The sequence below is a fragment of the Periplaneta americana genome, chromosome 14, assembly GCF_040183065.1.
Source record: "Periplaneta americana isolate PAMFEO1 chromosome 14, P.americana_PAMFEO1_priV1, whole genome shotgun sequence".
In the NCBI taxonomy this organism is placed as follows: domain Eukaryota; kingdom Metazoa; phylum Arthropoda; class Insecta; order Blattodea; family Blattidae; genus Periplaneta; species Periplaneta americana.
In genome coordinates, this window is record NC_091130.1 from 1,217,092 (window position 1) to 1,234,485 (window position 17,394).

The 17,394-nt window shown below is 37.7% G+C and overlaps 1 protein-coding gene across 3 annotated transcripts; it reads right to left on the reverse strand.

Annotated features, from left to right (window-relative positions):
• Positions 1–3,113: 3,113 nt before the first annotated feature.
• Snx16 (sorting nexin 16) lies at positions 3,114–16,219 on the reverse strand. 3 transcript variants are annotated; one of them, XM_069844776.1, is made up of 7 exons: positions 15,881–16,219; positions 14,481–14,676; positions 12,766–12,868; positions 12,579–12,668; positions 10,859–11,077; positions 7,955–8,091; positions 3,114–7,882 (listed from the first exon to the last, which is right to left on the reverse strand). In XM_069844776.1, exons 2-7 carry the CDS (start codon positions 14,648–14,650, stop codon positions 7,774–7,776), a joined length of 828 nt encoding a protein of 275 aa, XP_069700877.1. In that variant the 5' UTR covers positions 14,651–14,676; positions 15,881–16,219; the 3' UTR covers positions 3,114–7,773. The 3 variants fall into 3 exon arrangements, with proteins under 3 accessions (XP_069700877.1, XP_069700879.1, XP_069700878.1); XM_069844778.1 differs by having other exon boundaries at positions 14,481–14,659; positions 15,881–16,149; XM_069844777.1 differs by lacking the exon at positions 15,881–16,219 and adding an exon at positions 15,508–15,853.
• Positions 16,220–17,394: the final 1,175 nt, after the last annotated feature.

Sequence of the window (17,394 nt, forward strand, 5' to 3'; positions counted from 1 at the left end):
GCTACATTTAAACGTGTGCGTCTTGTGATTCGCTGATGAAGATGTAAAGCATTTCCTAAGGCTGGATAAATACTTAATATAATCGCCCGCCATTTTGGCTCTTTCGTTGGCGTTCGCAGAAAGCACACGAGGACGTTATTTGCCGCTCAATTATTTGCTGAATTACAGTGCGTTTGATTTATTATCATAGGAGCTACGACATGATAATGTTTAACGGCGTGGCAAATAGATTCTTCGTCTGGTAGCTCGGCAACGAAAGAACAAAAATGGCGAACGATATTACCTGCCTAGACTTTATAGAGCCTTGACTTCCTAAGACGTAATCAAAGAGGAGGAGTCACGCCGGGAATAACAATGTCGCGACTATAGTGCTTATTCTTATCGAGGAAGTAGACGTGAAACCTACAGAGCAACAATCGGTCGGCAAAATTATGTTTTAAAAGACGTTATTGTATGATGCCGACATGTTAACCATGAGAGCGCGGCGATATCACATAGTTATGTTGTCTGTCTTTAGGCTTCATGTTTACTACATAATAATTCATGGTGTGACAGTCCATGAAGGACCAAGGCCGACCAGCTGGTTGCTGAAAATGCCTCAACAGAGGTGAACGATCATCCAGCCAGAACAGAGATATCGTGTCATTAGCATGATGATCCCCCAGCCCTTATAGCTATGTTTATTACATACCAAAGAGCAATTGCAAGATCTTCAACATTTTGTCTTCGGTTTCATCAGCTAGTAATGCAACAAATGCGCTGTTTTTAATCTGTTTCGTTATTGTTTCAACAACTCTTTCAGCCATTACATGGATCATTTCATTGTGAATGTATTTGACATTATATTTGCTATTATTTCAGCCAGTCTTTTTTCACCGAAAATTTCAGCAGAGCTGTAAAAAATAGACCGTTGGGATTGTTACCTAGTAGTTCACATCTTTTATCTCATTTTATTGAGAGTTGATTGGGCACTAGAAATTGTACAACTCGACAGTATAGTGTTATCAAACATCCGGATGTGATAGTTTCTCCTTTTTTTCCTCTTGCTCAAGAAGCTCAATGGTAGCATTTTTATGGGCTTGTGACATTGCATGCTTCGAAAACCTTTTCCCTTTCTCTGCTGCAGGCTTCTAATTCTGAATCCTGTTTTGATGAAGGCTGAATCACATATTCAGACGGGCAGAGCAATATGCAGCACGGAGTCTTAAGCACTTCTCTGCAGTGACTGGCTTGTGTGTGTTACTGTCATTAAGAATTTTAGGCGCTGTCACCACGACAGTCCATTACCTGGTTGGGTTTTTCCGAGATTTTCCCCAACCATAAGGCAAATGCCAGGTAATCTTTTGGCGAATCCTCGGTCTCACCTTATCTCGCCAAAAAATTGTAAAAAATTATATAAAATTGTACAAAATTGTAAAAAGTAATTGATTAACTATCGGACTTACATAATTAACACGAGTGAGTAGGCTCTGAGGATGGTGTGATGAAGCACCGAAACAGCTGTAAGCCGCACAGACTTACATAATTAACACGAGTAAGTCCGATAGTTAATCAATTACTTATATTCAAGTGTTAAAAGTAGTGTACGAAAGATTCAAAATGAATTGTAAAAAATTTGTAAAATTGTAATTGTAATCTTGTAAAATTTTTATTTATTCCACATCTTAAAACTTCATTGCTAATGTATGATCTATGGAATATAATTCAATCTTCGTAGTGTATCCAGCCATTTGCTGACAACACGTGTTCCACTATGAATTCCCTCTTCTTACAAATGATGGGTAAAAACCACGATGCTGGTTGTATATGTCAGCAGCCACATTCCAAAGATGAGTATATGGAATATAATAAATGAAATGAAATTGACATATTGAAACTCCCTGTATATGGGAGGAATGAGTGAAGTCAATTTAGTAAAATTTTCACAATAAAAATGATGACCCAAAATAGGTCGACACATGTTAACAAGGTACGTTAAAATTTAACACAAGAAAGTCTTATCATACATATTCCGAAGAGATACAGTGTTAAAAGTTGTGTAATCAAGATGTATAAAAATTTAGAACTTCTTAGATAAGCCATCTTTCATAGGCGTCCTGATTTGGCTGGCCAGTTCCTGTTTTCAGAGTCATGTTCCTTCGTCCCTGCCAGGTTTGGCCAGGATGCTTGGATTTCCTGCAAATGACTTACCTTGCCCTTCCTGTGTGCTCTTCATTTCATAACACGTGATTATTTTTAAAAAGTCAGTTATTTGGACTGCTTGCTCCTGAGGCCTCATGTTATGATAACTGTTCTATAATTTGTTCAGTTACATCATGATGCGTTACGAAGTATTTCTCTGTTTCTAACGCAGCGTCATTAAGGGATGCAAGATTGTTGGAGGCAAGCATGGGCAGCTTCGAAGCTTCACAAATTTCAGAGTGGGCCGCATTTAACAATGAACACGGACTGTATTTTCGCGTTCTTACACTTTCACGGGACAAACCTGATTTCGAGCAAAATTGATTTCGAGCATATAAATGACGTTTCACATTTCCTATGGCTTTAAATATGAATAAACGAAAAACGTATGTTCAAAATAAAAGAACATAGAAAGTGTAAGAATTTGGCCAGAAAAAAACAATATGAAAAACATAGAAATGTGAAATGTATAAAACAAGTTTTATTGTATTAACTGTGAATGCAGGTATTTATAAATTTCCTGATTTTTAATAGGCTTGCTTTGATTTTGACAATTATAAAACAGTCCATTCCTTATCTCGTGAAATCAACTTGCGTGTGAGAGGAAGAAGTGAACTGGAAGCTTCCATCCCTTGCTACGGTTCTACTTGCAGCTAGCTAGCAAACTAACCTCCACCATAAGATTTTTACTATGAGTTACGGCATATCCATGCATTTGGTTTCATGAGATAACAAATGACCTGCATGTATAATATATTTCTTATTTATTTTTCTCCTTGAATGAAAGATAAAAAGTAAATTACTAGTCTTTACTCTTGCTTACCATATAAATGTGTGATTTCACACACTTGGTTAATCGCAGAGAAGGAATTCCAACTGAAAGAAGATATGGCAAGTGGATGTGCTACAGGGGATAAGAGAATTGAGATGAATGCTTTTGGAATGGAAAATTTATTCTCAATTTGTTTCGTTCCTGAGTAGCAAAGGTTACAGGGCGCAGGCAGAACCTTACACAATGTCTTCCACGAGCAGAGCAGCCAACATTACGTCAGCTTGTACAAATACCGGCACCAAGAGAGCTGAAGCACTGGACATCTCCAGCCCTTGCGTCCAGCACATGGTGCCAGAGGAAGGATTCCTGAGCTTAAACTGCAGAGTGGCATTTCAAGTACACACAGGGTTGTTATAAGAATAAAAATCATGCACTGCAGCACAATGGAGTGCAAGTACTGACCATGCCTTTCTGAAAAGAATGTCTTTGAAAATCATGTTCTCACATAAAAAACGGAGCCATGTTTCTCACACTCTGTGTGTGCGCACAGTGAATAGGGATTATAAAGAATGGACACTGAGCGAATTTTACTGTGTTTTGTTTCTCTGTGCGCCAGCGTTTAGTTCCACTTTCAAGCGCTAGAGGTTAGTGTAATCCAGCACACGCTAAGATAATAATTGAGTATAGAGTTGAGACACAGGATCCAAACATCGCCTACCTTATTGCATAATCCAGTAATGCTTTGCTTCAAATAAATTCAAGTTAACAGCTTTTCCTTATTTCTCAATAACAAACTAGTAGTAATAATAATTTTTTATATTTCAGATATAATAAATTATATTATAAAATAATATAATACATTATAAAATTAAGTATCGAATTCGTTTAATATTTGTATATAATATAATATAGGTATATGGTTTTACTTCTCATAAGAGTTTTGTTTTTCCATTTTCAGCGCTATCAAATCATTACATATTTCAATTGTTGTTGAGGTCAACGTCTCAACTCTCATTATAAAGGAACTCTAGAGTCTAGACATTACAGTTAATGACGGATTTATTATTTTATGGATCCAATTTATTTTATCTGAGTACATAATGTACCTAGATGTATTAATTATATATGTTATATTTCTGCTGTGTCGACTGTTAGCTGGTCTGATGTCAGCGCCAACTCTAGGGAGAAAGCAGAATCTCACGCTCTAGCTGGCTTGAAGGTCATTGAAATCAGTCCGGCTACATCAAAGGTACCGACGCGAAGTGTCCATTCTTTATAATACCTATTTGCTGGTGCGCATGTGTGTAAATGCGACGCTTCCAATGCTGGATTGAGTGAGGAAGACGATACTTATGACTTGGTGTTGACAGCCACAGTCTCTTTCCTGCATGATGATAAGAGTAGATGCAATTTCGAAGTGTGCTGCAGCACAGAAATCAACAGAAAGTCTCTTTCATATTAATAAGTATTTCATGCTGTTAGCCAAATAAGTAAAGACACTGTGAGACGTGGATGATGCAAACACTATGAATGGGCAGCCAGCAGCAATGGCATTAAGAATACAGACTCACCACAGAAGAACAAAAACAATGTGAACTGCTTACAATGTCAACTTAAAAGATACATGGCCAGTTTTTCCAAGTATTGTTAGAAAATTTAACGACTGTTAAACTCTATAAACAGTTTGTTAATTAATAAACTTATATGTTTTCAACACCAGTTTGGTTTAACAGATTGTTAACAGTCTGTTAATTTTAAATGTAGGATTTCGGGCAGTTAACTCGTTTAACAGTTAGTTAAATATGGCCGATGTCTCCATAGCTGTTCGAACAGAAGTTGCGAAATTAATATTTTGTGTCTCTCTGTAGGGAATGTTTAGCATATGACTGGTAATATAACATTTAAAAAATACTTTGGACTGTTTAAATACATCAGTGTTATTTTATTTCTTTCGTATTTCGTATCCATAATAGCAATGAGGAAATATAACCTTACTTTATAATTATTATTCAGCACATCACCTACAACTTTCATTTGTCAACTGTTTGTTTATGGAGCATGGCCTACTATAACAGGTTGTCATTTTATGCAAGTTTCATGACTCACTGTAATATAGAATTTAAAGATTAATTTTAGCCAATCAAAAATTGTCTTACATGTGTAGTATTATTACCAACTGCTGTTGAGTAGTTAAAATAGTGCTAACAGACGTTATAGTTAAGTGTTGGTTATCTTAAACAAAATTATTTTGAACAAATGGAAACTACATTAACAAAGCATTAAAAATAAACAGACTGTTAATTTAACATTCGTTAAGCAAAATTAAACATTACTTGGACAAACTGGCCAACAGTATCATATTTATAGAAGAATTTTTTCCTACTTAGTTACTATAAAAGTCGCCTCTTTTTAATAGACTCTAAAGCTGCCTTTCAAGCAATAACATGATACTCCAAACCAAAGTTGAGAGCAGTGGTATACATCTGCCACATAACAACACAGTTGCTTCTGTTCTATGTAGAGAATAAAAAAAAAATTGGGAACTTCATCAAGCACAAAATGAAACAACTATTAGACAAATCTCGAGGAAAAAATTGTCCACTGTATAGAAGGTAAACTTACACAAATCAAGAAGATTACCAGATATTTATAAAACAGGAGGCATGAAGGAACATAATTATGAACAAAGAACGCCTACCAATACGTGAAAGTTTAACCAGAGATGGAAGATCCTACGGCTTTATGTTGGGATGCCAGAAGACAAATGGATTAAAATCATAACCCTGATGCCCTGATCCACACTGAAGCATCTGTAAAATTTTAAACAAGTCGCATTATGCTGATCTGCGTCAAAGAATTCCGAATGTACTCAGGGCTATAAAGGAGCTGCAGTACCATCACGTGGGGAAGACAGACGGAAGTAGGCATACAAAAGTTGTACTGTGGGCACAAAGGCTGAAGAACACGTCCAAGTTAGAATTATTAATAATTTCTCCACTTAAACATATATTACCAACTCTAACCTATGTATTTCCCTACCAGCTTCTATCGTAAATCAGTTTACCAGAGAATCTGTTTATCGTTGTACATTCAGGTTGTGCCTTACATATAAATATCAGCCTGTTACAAAATTTGCTTCTGTAGCATTGTAAGGGTGGCCACATCTCGACATGAAGTTGTTCCAAATTCAGAGATGTCGCAAATCTAGCTAGACATCGGATTTTAGGCAAAAATCTATTTTGTTCCTGAAGAGAGAGATTCATATTAAGTTTTATTAATGGACTTCACGGATTGTTATAACTAATAGTGCTAATTTTATAGAGCCTAAAAATGCCTAATATGCCGTTAGAATCTATTTAGCCTGTTTTCTTTCTTTTTAACAATTATTATTTCTTCTTTGAAAGCTAAGGCAACTTGCATCTTCTGTACTAAAGATCTTCTTAAGGATGACTCCATTCACATCCAGGTGGCTTACTTCAGGTCACATTTTACATTCTTGGTTGCTAAACCAATTTATGAGCGACATCACGATAGGGGGAAACTGAACCAGTTGGGGAAAAGTACCCGAAAACTAGAAAATGTTCTCCAGAAGAATCCTGGACTTACTGATCTCAATGTAACAGTGAAGTGTAACAACATGATAAAATGCGACTTTCCAATACAAATTATTCCAAAATTGAAGTATGCTTCTGTGACATCAGTAGACTTTTTTTTTAGTAGGTTATTTTACGACGCTTTATCAACAGCTTAGGTTATTTAGCGTCTAAATGAGATGGTGATAATGCCGGTGAAATGAGTCCAGGGTCCAACACCGAAAGTTACCCAGCATTTGCTCATATTGGGTTGTGGGAAAACTCCGGAAAAAACCTCAACCAGGTAATTTTCCCCGACTGGGAATCGAACCCGGGCCACCTGATTTCGCGGCCAGACATGCTAGCCATTACTCCACAGGTGTGGACCAGTAGACATTATGCATTCATTTTCTAATTACAAAGCTTGTGCTAACAGACAAAACATGTAAACTGTCTCTCGAAGATTTGGAAAAGTTATTGATTGTGCATTGTGAGTGTAAGTATCAAAGGTACATAAATCTTAATGTAAATGAAGGGAATGAAATAATCCTTCAGTTTCTCATCATGACTGAATAGTCCCATTCCATTTTAGTATATCCCTATAAAGAAGCTAGGGGGAATACACTGTTGTTTAAGGCAATTTCTGAAGGACAAGATTTTTATAAGACATTTAATACTCAACTCATAACAGTATGTATAGGATATTTATTAAGTTTAAGTAAGATGTGATGAAAGATCATTTTAGATCTGATTTTTAGAGCTTATTTCATAGCTTTATTAAGCCTGTTTTAGGCACCTAAAATCTAACTTTTAGAGCCTAAAAATCCGATGTCTACTCATATCCAACACACAAAACGGTACTAACTCCTCGTATAAAGAATTAGGAAAGTCTTTGTGTTGTTTGTGTTCCTATGGCAATTTATTAATTAGCACATTCCAAGGTACAAATTGACATCAAAAGTTTTGTAAAATTGTGTAACAGCTTTCTATTTTCAATCACGTCCTTTTTAACATTGCCAGATAGGCTTTTCGCAGGTTGTAGTGTGGCCACCCTTTCACAAAGTACACAAGTGAGCATTAATTAGGTAAAACTTTGCACCGATAACAAACAAACACTTATTGTACAGTTAATGTGTGGTATTGTCGTATGTCTCTACTGATCACAGCCATGAATAATAAATATACGTCTCTTTGGAAGATCTACACCTCATAGGCACTTGATGCAATAAATAATCAGAAACCGTCAGTCTAGTTCTGCGGGGTGGGGCTGACCTCTTTCAGTGTCGACGTGTCGGAGCTGGGCGACGTCACGCTGGCAAAGTCCCTGCCGCAGTGCGGACAGTTCTTCGCAGCATCCCTGCAACAACGGAGACAAGCAATGAGACCGAGGTCTGCAGGAGGCTGCGGACTGCAGCAGGTATCCACCCACCTCACGAGCTGCGACAGCTTCTCTCTCCTCTTCACCTCCGCGGTGAGGCACGTCCTCACCTTCCCCAGCTCCAGATCCCGCTCCTTCAGCTGGCAGCGCAGGTGGTAGATGGTTTCCTCCAGAGCTTCAAAGACTGCCTGCAGGAGAACAACAGTCCACGTGAATCTGCTTCCAGCATTGCGAAGTAAAGAGATGACAGTAAGCATAGCAGAGCCACGTTACACAGTGCCCAATGGTTCTGCTCTGTCACCTGTTTAGTTTGTATATCTACCTTCTCACGTGGATGAGTAGCTCAGTGAATATACAAGAGACTTTCTTTTACAAAGAAGAAAGAATGATTAAATAAATGGCGTTCGAACCCAGGATCTTCGTTACCAGTCCCTTGTATACTCACTGAGCTACTCCATCCACCTGAGAAGGTAGGTTAGGTTAAATCACACGTTCTTAAGGTACGGTCACACGTCGCTACTTTTGCAGCGCTGCAGTACAAAAAACTGCGCAACTCTCGTACTGCGACGTGTGAACAACGGTGCAACCCGAAAAGTAGCGGCTGCCGAACCTGCTGCCCGCTACTTTTCCATGCTGCGCGCAGCTTAGAAGTAGCGACGTGTGAACAGGGTTCTCAGGGTTGCAGCCGCAGCATTTTTTATATCAGTTTTGTTGGAACTTTTACTGCGGCTGCGACCAGTGTTGCCACCCAAATGTGCCAGTGATACTTTTATTGTTTGGATATATTTTAATGTTAGATGTGATGAAAATAAATTATTTGTAACAGTTATTACATGCACAACACAGTCTGAGCATAATTGCTGACGATATAATTCATTTTTTAAATTTTCCGTAGCGTAGTTCCAAACAGGAGGGTTGCCAACATTGATTACGTGAATATACTGTTGGTTATCATTTAAGTGTGTAGGCGTTTTTAAAAGCTTTATAGTAAAAATAATGTCAATTTCTGAATAGTAGATATGACAGAAAAGCAAATAATAGATAAGTAAGCTTTCGCATGAGTTTCTTAATAATGCGAACATAACACAAAATGTATATTGAGAAGTCAACACGGAGATGGGAACCTGCAGCATGACTGCGGCTGCAAAAGTAGCGCCTTGTGTGTGAACAGACTCGCAACCTCCAGTTGCAACTTTTGCTGCACTCGGGTTGCACAGCACGAAAAGTAGCGTGCAGCGCGCTACTTTTGGCTTACATGTGAACACGACATGCAACTTTTGCAGCTGTAGTACAAAAGTTGCGCTGCAAAAGTAGTGATGTGTGACCGTACCTTTATACATTTAAAATTATAACTGTAAATAATTTATGTACGGACGTGTATTTGGAATTACAGAGAAACATAGGTGTTGCTTCTTTCCTTAATGAGGTGAGCAATACTATCACCAAATCTTCACTGATTATTAATCAGGCAGTTGGTACAGTAATTGGAATGTCCTGGGTGGTGATGAGAATTTCCTTTTACCAGAACTTCCAGAATGGCCCCAGGGACCACCCAGCCTCCTGTGAAATTAGATATTTCCCAGCTGTCAAAGCATGGTGCTGACCACACCACCTCATTCTATAGTCCATCCGCTCTTAATTTGGGTCCTAATGTAAATAAACACTAAGCAGTAATCGGATACCAGTAACCGAAAGACATTCCCTACTCACAGATAAGCAGAACTATAATAATGTGTATCATTACTTATTTTGATCTGATGTTTTACAGGTCTGGTTTTTACCAGACGAGTACAATTTGGCTGCAAAAGGGTATCTGTCGGATACAGGGGGGAGAGCCATTAATCCTTCCCATTGAAGGCTTTAAGGAACCAACCTGGACAAATACCCAATGTCCCATCCCTACCTTCCCGTGGTGCAGCTGTTAGTAAGCATAATTTTACGAGCTGAACTAAATGGAGGGGCTACTCATCCATTAGCACTGGTCAGTTTGATGAGTTAATGACTGAATTTGGTATAATTTTCCTCTATTCAATACCTAATTCCCTCTTTACCCTTTCCTATCCAGTCCTCTGACTGAACTCTTACTTTCTTCGACCCCGACGGCATTAGAGCATTCGAGGCCTAGGGGTTCATTTCCCTTTCCTTCCTTCTCTTTCTACTTTTCTGTTCCTAGTGCTGACCTGCTATGGCACTAAAATCGTCCTCCAGTGGCTTAAGGAGGGAAAGCTGGTGATCAACAAGATCTCCCAGCTAGGTCCAATGGACCCGTCGACCAAGAGGTGTGGTCCTCCAGACATTCTGGGGGTTGTGTGTGAATGAAGTAGCCACCAAAACGTTAAAATATGGTGTTCACTTAAATCGGCTACAACTTGTCATTTAACTCCAATATGAAATGAGTACCATTAAGGTAAAATTATCCGGAGGTAAAATAGTCCCCCAATCGGATCTGCGGGCGGGGACTACTTTAATGGTACAGAAATCTGTTACTAAATCTACGTATTACTCTGTGAAGAGATTTATTAAATCTACATACTTAGACTTCAACAAACAAAATTTGATAACTCAATCCCAAGGGAAAAAATGGAACTCTCTGCATCAAAATCCACAGTTAATTCCCGATTTACCACGAAAATAGTCTGTAGCTGCATTTAGATTGGCAACAGGCCATGATTGTTTGGCCAAACACCTGCATAGAATTGGAATATATCAGTCCCCTAACTGCCCATTGTGCAACTCAAACTAAGAAATGGATTCGGAACACCTCAAAATCTGTGCTTCAGTGGCTGGTCATGATAATATCTTTGAAAAATATTGGAGTGCAAGAGGTCAAATGACTTTATTGTCAAGCGCCTGGCATTAGAAAACAACAACAATTTGTTTTGTTTTGGGATCCATTCTAAGAGTGAATGGAGTATAGTGCCAAGCTCTCTTCACGCTCCCCATGCTAGTCCTCACCCTGGACTCCTCCACACTCTCCGCATAGGTCGGCGGCTCGTTCAGGCAGAAGAAGTCCTGCACCGAGGGCGCGGTGTACACTTGGCGGTGCTCCAGGATGGTGTTCACGAAGCACTGCAGGCCGTTGATCCGGTCCTCCAGGAAGTTGGGGTCGAAGTTGTCCCCAAACCAGCGCTTCCTTGGAAGTGTCAGTTTTATAGACGGAAAATCGTTCTTCAACTGAAAATGGAAGCAATACGACAGTTGGCTGTTGTCTCTTTGGTGATTTTGTGCCTCCAAGCAAAACAACACATTCCGTCCTGCTTGCTATCATTCAGTGACAACATCTGATTGTGACGCACTCAGAGCTGTTTGCAGTTTGATCCCACCACATAACGGAATACCAAGGGGGCAGTCCAGGTATTGCTGGCTGACACAGTGCAAGAGGACACTACCATGAGCCCAACTGTGAGGATAATGCTTTCGGGGGGTGGGCGGTAGAAGGAAAACTTTCGCATCTCTGATACTGAAAAAATGGTTTTCGGTATGTCATCTGTGCATAGCATTCTAAGCTACAGGATAGATTTTGAATAATTTTCAAGGGAAAAATTGTTCCGGGGCAGGGCATCGAACCCGGGACCTTTGGTTTAACATACCAACGCTCTGCCAACTGAGCTACCCGGGAACTCTATGTGACACCGATCCAATTTTTCCCTCTATATCCACAGACCTCAAAGTGGGCTGACAACCGTCAAGCAACCAACTTCGAGTGCACACTAACTCTGTGTGACTTTAATTGTGGTTTTCTGTTAACGAACAGTGACGTGTATTATGCAAATCAAGATTTCAGGTATAACTCCCTGTAAAGTTGATTTGAATAACGCGTTGGTACGTTAAACCAAAGGTCCCGGGTTCGATGCCCGGCCCCGGAACAATTTTTCCCTTGAAAATTATTAAAATCAACTTTACAGGGAGTTATACCTGAAATCTTGATTTGCAGGATAGATTTTGTTCATATTCATTATCTGTAAGTCAACACATTGGAGTGTTACACATATAATACATTTTTTTATAAAATAAAATTGATGTTTTTAATTTATAAAATGGCAATTTACTTGAAATTGACCGAAAGGTTTTCTTTCTTACTTAAAATAATGCTATACATGAAAGCCTGCAGAAATTCTGTGAGAGAATTTAATTATTATATACCATTATTGTTGTTGTTGTTATTGTTGTTGTTATTATTATTATTATTATTATTATTATTATTATTATTATTGTTGTTGTTGTTATTATTATTATTATTTTTTTTTGGCATATTCTTTACGCCTGGCAAGCTAATGGATTTTAGAACAAAATATGTCAGAGTGCCAATTGCCTCTCTTGACTAGGCAACTCCTGTGATCCGCAGGACCTGTGAAGCTATTAAAAATCGTATGCAGAAGGTTTTCCGCGAAGTATACTTCTTTGTTATGTGTGGACTAATAGTTTTACAACTTCTCTGATGCTCTGATTTCACTGCACTGCTCATTATTTGACAAGTAGTAATGGATTTAATATTCCACTATAAGCCACTAATACCTTTGCATAATTATACCACTTTTGTAAGTGTGGTATAAGACTAATATGAAAGTACTTATAATATGCGTACAGCTGTGTGATGTGACATTAAATGTAAAGTACTGAACTGCAAGAAAAATTAGATTGTGCAGAAGCAGCTTCAGGCATTTCTGAATTTTACCTTTGAAAACAATCTGATGAAATCCGTGTACCTTCTGAACACGAACCAGCAGTTCCCGGTCGAGCTGTTCTCTATGCGCAGCTTGTAAACCTGCCGCCAAACACAATGCGTTGGAATGAGTCAGTCCTACATAAACCTTAATCTGAATCAAAGTATATCTCATTGTGGTAAACTTCTTCACACTTACGGTGAAGCGCGCTCTCTCCTCCATAATCTCGTACCCAACAATAGGAATCTTAAAATGTGAAGTATTTGTGGATGGCGCGCTGGGGGGCATCAGGTCTCTCAGCCTGGAGGAAATTGAAATAACATCCTCAGTGTTACATGACAAACATCCAGGGTCGAGTGTTAGTCTGAATCTGAACAGCCATCACTAAGACTACTTTTCATAAATTCGACTTTAACTTAGTTCCAAGCAGCCTGTTAATCTCGATTTATCTTAAATGTGGGGACATTAGTAACAATGAGCCAATAGAATCAAGGCAGAGATGCAATCGATTGGTTTTCCAAGCTAAAGTAAGACAGCTGCTAATCTCATAGCAGATGGGGGGGACATGTGTCAGCGGGATGATAAAATAAGGCTGAGAATGTAAACTGATTAGTAGGGTTGAATTTTGCATGAGCGATAAATTATCTGCAAATTGGGTAGTAAGAATAAAGCTTAAGTATTTTCTCAAGGTTTATACTTTTGAGTATGAGCACTTCCTGTGATTATATACTCGTAACCACTAGAACATACTCATATTCGTAAGAATAAAGACATTCTACCTAACGTGAATATATACTCATCTCTACAGCCTTCTTGATCGTTTAAAAGTTAGTATCTACTCGTGTTACCTATCCTCTTTGACCACATTGCACTGTGATGCTCAGTTTTTTTTATATAGACTTTCACATGTATCCACATGCTGTAGTGGTTGTGTTTTACTTTTTATAAATAAATAAATAATTAAAAAAATAAGTAAGTAAGTAAATAAATAACTAAATAAATAAATTAATTAATTAAATAAATAAATTAAATAAACAAATAAATAAGTAAATAAATAAATAAACATGAAAAAGAGAGTGAATCAGATAGGTGATGTTAATAAACAGGAAACAAGAAAATAGTAGGCCTACTAGGAAATCGTCATTACGGGATGTTGGATAGCGATTACAATCCATTTCTAGAATTCCAGTTATGCTAAATCTATTTTTTATTATAGAGAGTTTTATATATATATATATATATATATATATATATATATATAATTTAAAGTTACAAGTGATTGCATTTTGCTAATCAAATTTTACAAAATAAATGTAATTGTTAATTATATTTAACAATACAGTCTAACCTCATAATTTGATAGCCATTCATATTTTTATAGGTTATGTTTTTTATGAATAACAAATACGTGTTTAACCAATTTCACATTCACTTTTGTGAAGCGTTAAAGGCGATGAGGTACTACATCATTCATAAATTCTGCCATTTTTTTTATTTAACTTTAAACTGAACACAAATCAACAAATATTCAGGATTGAGCCTGCTACAAACCATACTCAGAATAACATGAGAACGAACTTATAAATATGAGAATATACTAGCTTTTATTCTTATGAAGCTTGAGTATATATTCTGTACAAGATGGACACTTGAGTATATTCTACTATGCTTCCATGTTATGAGTATGTAATCAAAAATGAGTAGTTACTCAAATGTTTTTATTCTTACTAACAAGAGTATATACTAAAAGAAGTCCAGTATATACTATATACTCATATTTATTCTTACCACGGAATACCTATGGCCACCTGGCTCACGCTAAATCTTAAGAAAGCCATCAGTCTCGTGTTATTCAATTAAAAGGCCATCGATTGTAGTTCACCATGTGGCTGTTGCGCACATAGCGCAGTTACCTGAAAGAGTTGCCCACAGGGCTGTCTGGCGAGTCCCCAGCTGGGGACTGTGGAGACGAGGGCGCAGCCTCACTGACACCCGCAGCGCTGGACTGCATTCTGATCCTACTGATGGCAGATGTCACTTCACTGACACATGTGCCGTCGTCAGACATTCTGGTGTCACACATCTTTATGTTCTGTCATTAATTATGTACTAAAACAAAATATTCCAAATATTCAGTAGAAAGACAGATCATAGCTATTACATAAGCCACGCATAAGATCGTACAGAATGCATTACATATCAGAAAATTATACTAAAATGTTTTGAGTGTAATAGTGCATTTACATACTTTAAGACTAGACAGAGAAGTCTTCACATTATATAAGTGAGAAAATTATTAGCAGATTCTTATTTGGACATGACTACCAGTATTGGCTACCATTTATATCTTATATACTAGTGCCAGTAGTGCATTCAGATATGAATAATTTGGTTAATTTTATGCAACAAGTACAAAATTCACTTCAGGCTACAGTATTGTTACAAACAATGAGCTACTGAAATAATAATAATAATAATAATAATAATAATAATAATAATAATAAGAAGAAGAAGAAGAAGAATGTAGTGCCAACTGTTCAATAATGTAATGATGGGAGGAGGGAAATTATAGATTTAGTTATAAATAATGCTTAAAGGTTACTTTGGCTGTTCTTGTCCGATAAGTTTAATTGACAGCGTTAAGTTAGGATGTATGAAAATAACCTACAACAACAATTGACAGCGTTGATATTGTGGTCACATCATAGACTTGCTGACAGTTACCCAGTCCTGTACCTTATGTGATCTTGCTTTAAGAATCGCCCAAAATAACATTTCAGTACAATTAGCGCTCAAATACTTAACAAATTGGGGTACTGGCAAAAGAGGGCTATTTTTGGTAAGGTAATAACTTTCTATTTTAATATTAGTGACTGTAATAGACTGGCTCCTTCATTGAGAATTGTCATAGCTACATACGAATAATATAACCTCACTTACCTAAACATACGAAGCAATGAAATAAGAATCAAACACATGTTTCGTAAAGATGTAAATGACACATTTTCTGTTTTATTTACAGTAGGCCTACTCATTTCAGAACTTTAAAGTGATACGGATTACAATAAACGTGGATTAAACATGACTTTCACATACTATGTACACACTATCGGAATTACATCTGTTACAAAATATATGACGTATTTGGGCCTTACTGTTGCCTAAAAGCTTTATCCCATTTGAACATTCTTCCTGCTCCAGTTTCAGGTGCACCAAGTATGTCAATACAGATCACTGTTTGAGATAACCTCTTTCCCAACAGTGACTACCTAACACATTTTCTATATTGATACAGTTAACTCAGTTGAAATACCTGCTTTTGTATATTGTAGTTAATAATATAAACGGCGGTAAATTGTTTTCACAACATTGTTCCAATCTTTCAGTATATAAACTGTCATTTAAAGAAACTGTAAAACACCTACATACACGCCATATTGCAATGCATTTTGAAGTCAAAGACCCTCCATTAATACCATGTGTTGTAGATGAGAGTCAATAATTGAAGAGAATTTTCTCCGAATGTTTACGTACAGTCGTGGCAAGGTAGTCACGTAGAATTTCGTGGGTTACATGTTCTTTTCTCCCCTGTGGTTGGCCCATAGGGGAAGAGAACACACTGCGGCTTGTTTACATTCTCAAACTATCTCTTGACGCGACTGTACACTCTATATACGCCATGAAGGCGTACGGGGGGCATGGAGGTAGAACCACAGTCTAGTATATACAGTCGCGAAGCTCAATACGTAGTAAATATGCAAACATTAGATAGTTGCTCACCACTAGGATCGCTAATATCGCCTCATTACAGGCAATGCAATAGTACAGTCACAGTCTATTGTTTCTAGCACCCTAAACACTCAAGCTTCGTGACTGTATATAGTAGACTGTGGTAGAACTCCATGAATTTTTTTTGGTTATTTTACGACGCTTTATCAACAGCTTCGGTTATTTAGCATCTGAATGAGATGGTGATAATGCTGGTGAAATGAGTCCGGGGTCCAACACCGAAAGTTACCCAGCATTTGCTCACATTGGGTTGAGGGAAAACCCCTGAAAAAACCTCAACCAGGTAACTTGCCCCGACCAGGAATAGAACCCGAGCCAACTGGTTTCGCGGCCAGACGCGCTAGCCGTTACTCCACAGGTGTGGACAGAACTCCATGAATTGAATTTACAAGTACTATAAACATTTCATCATTTGAGCAGAAAGTGTAAGTATGAAGAAACTTTGTTAATTTAATAGGAATAGTGGAGCAATTAAAATTTATTTGTTAAAGAAGGCCATGATCGCACGCATCGGAAAAGTTGCTCATCCAAGAAACGTGGACAGATTTACCGAGAGCCGATGCGTGTGATAAGATGTAGTGAACGCGGTTAAATAACAATTACAGCAAAGATTGTCTTTTTCCGATCCGTCCGATATGATGTACTGTATATAGTGAACGCTTGAACTCAGTTCAGGAGTAGTATATGAAGGGTCCATGGGAAGAACATGCTAAGTCACTTTTCTTAAATTTTTCAGAGGAGCATTTCTTAACTTTAATACACTCATAAGACGTTACGAATTTACATCTCATTTAGCTTAATTTGCCATTCAGGCTTTTTGTCGTTCTGATTTAGGCCTACTATAAAGGTAGTTCACTTTATGAACTGAAGGTGTGTCACTGTTGTTTCCGGAGGCCAATCACATTGTAGCTCGATTACATTTAAATGTGTGTGTCTTATCATTGGACGCTGATGACATTGTGTACTTTCACTGCTGCCACATTTAGTAAACAGGTGTTAATTAATATCTAGATGGCAAGCAGGTATACAGAATGTGCA

Bases quoted from the DNA above. Each gene is read 5' to 3' on its own strand.
- Snx16 (XM_069844776.1), bottom strand. From the start codon at position 14,650: ATGTGTGACACCAGAATGTCTGACGACGGCACATGTGTCAGTGAAGTG. The intron at 12,669-12,765 runs GTAAGTGTGAAG...GTTTGGCGGCAG, and splicing joins AGGAGAGAGCGCGCTTCACC to GTTTACAAGCTGCGCATAGA. The intron at 8,092-10,858 runs GTGAGGACTAGC...GTTCTCCTGCAG, and splicing joins AGAGTGTGGAGGAGTCCAGG to GCAGTCTTTGAAGCTCTGGA.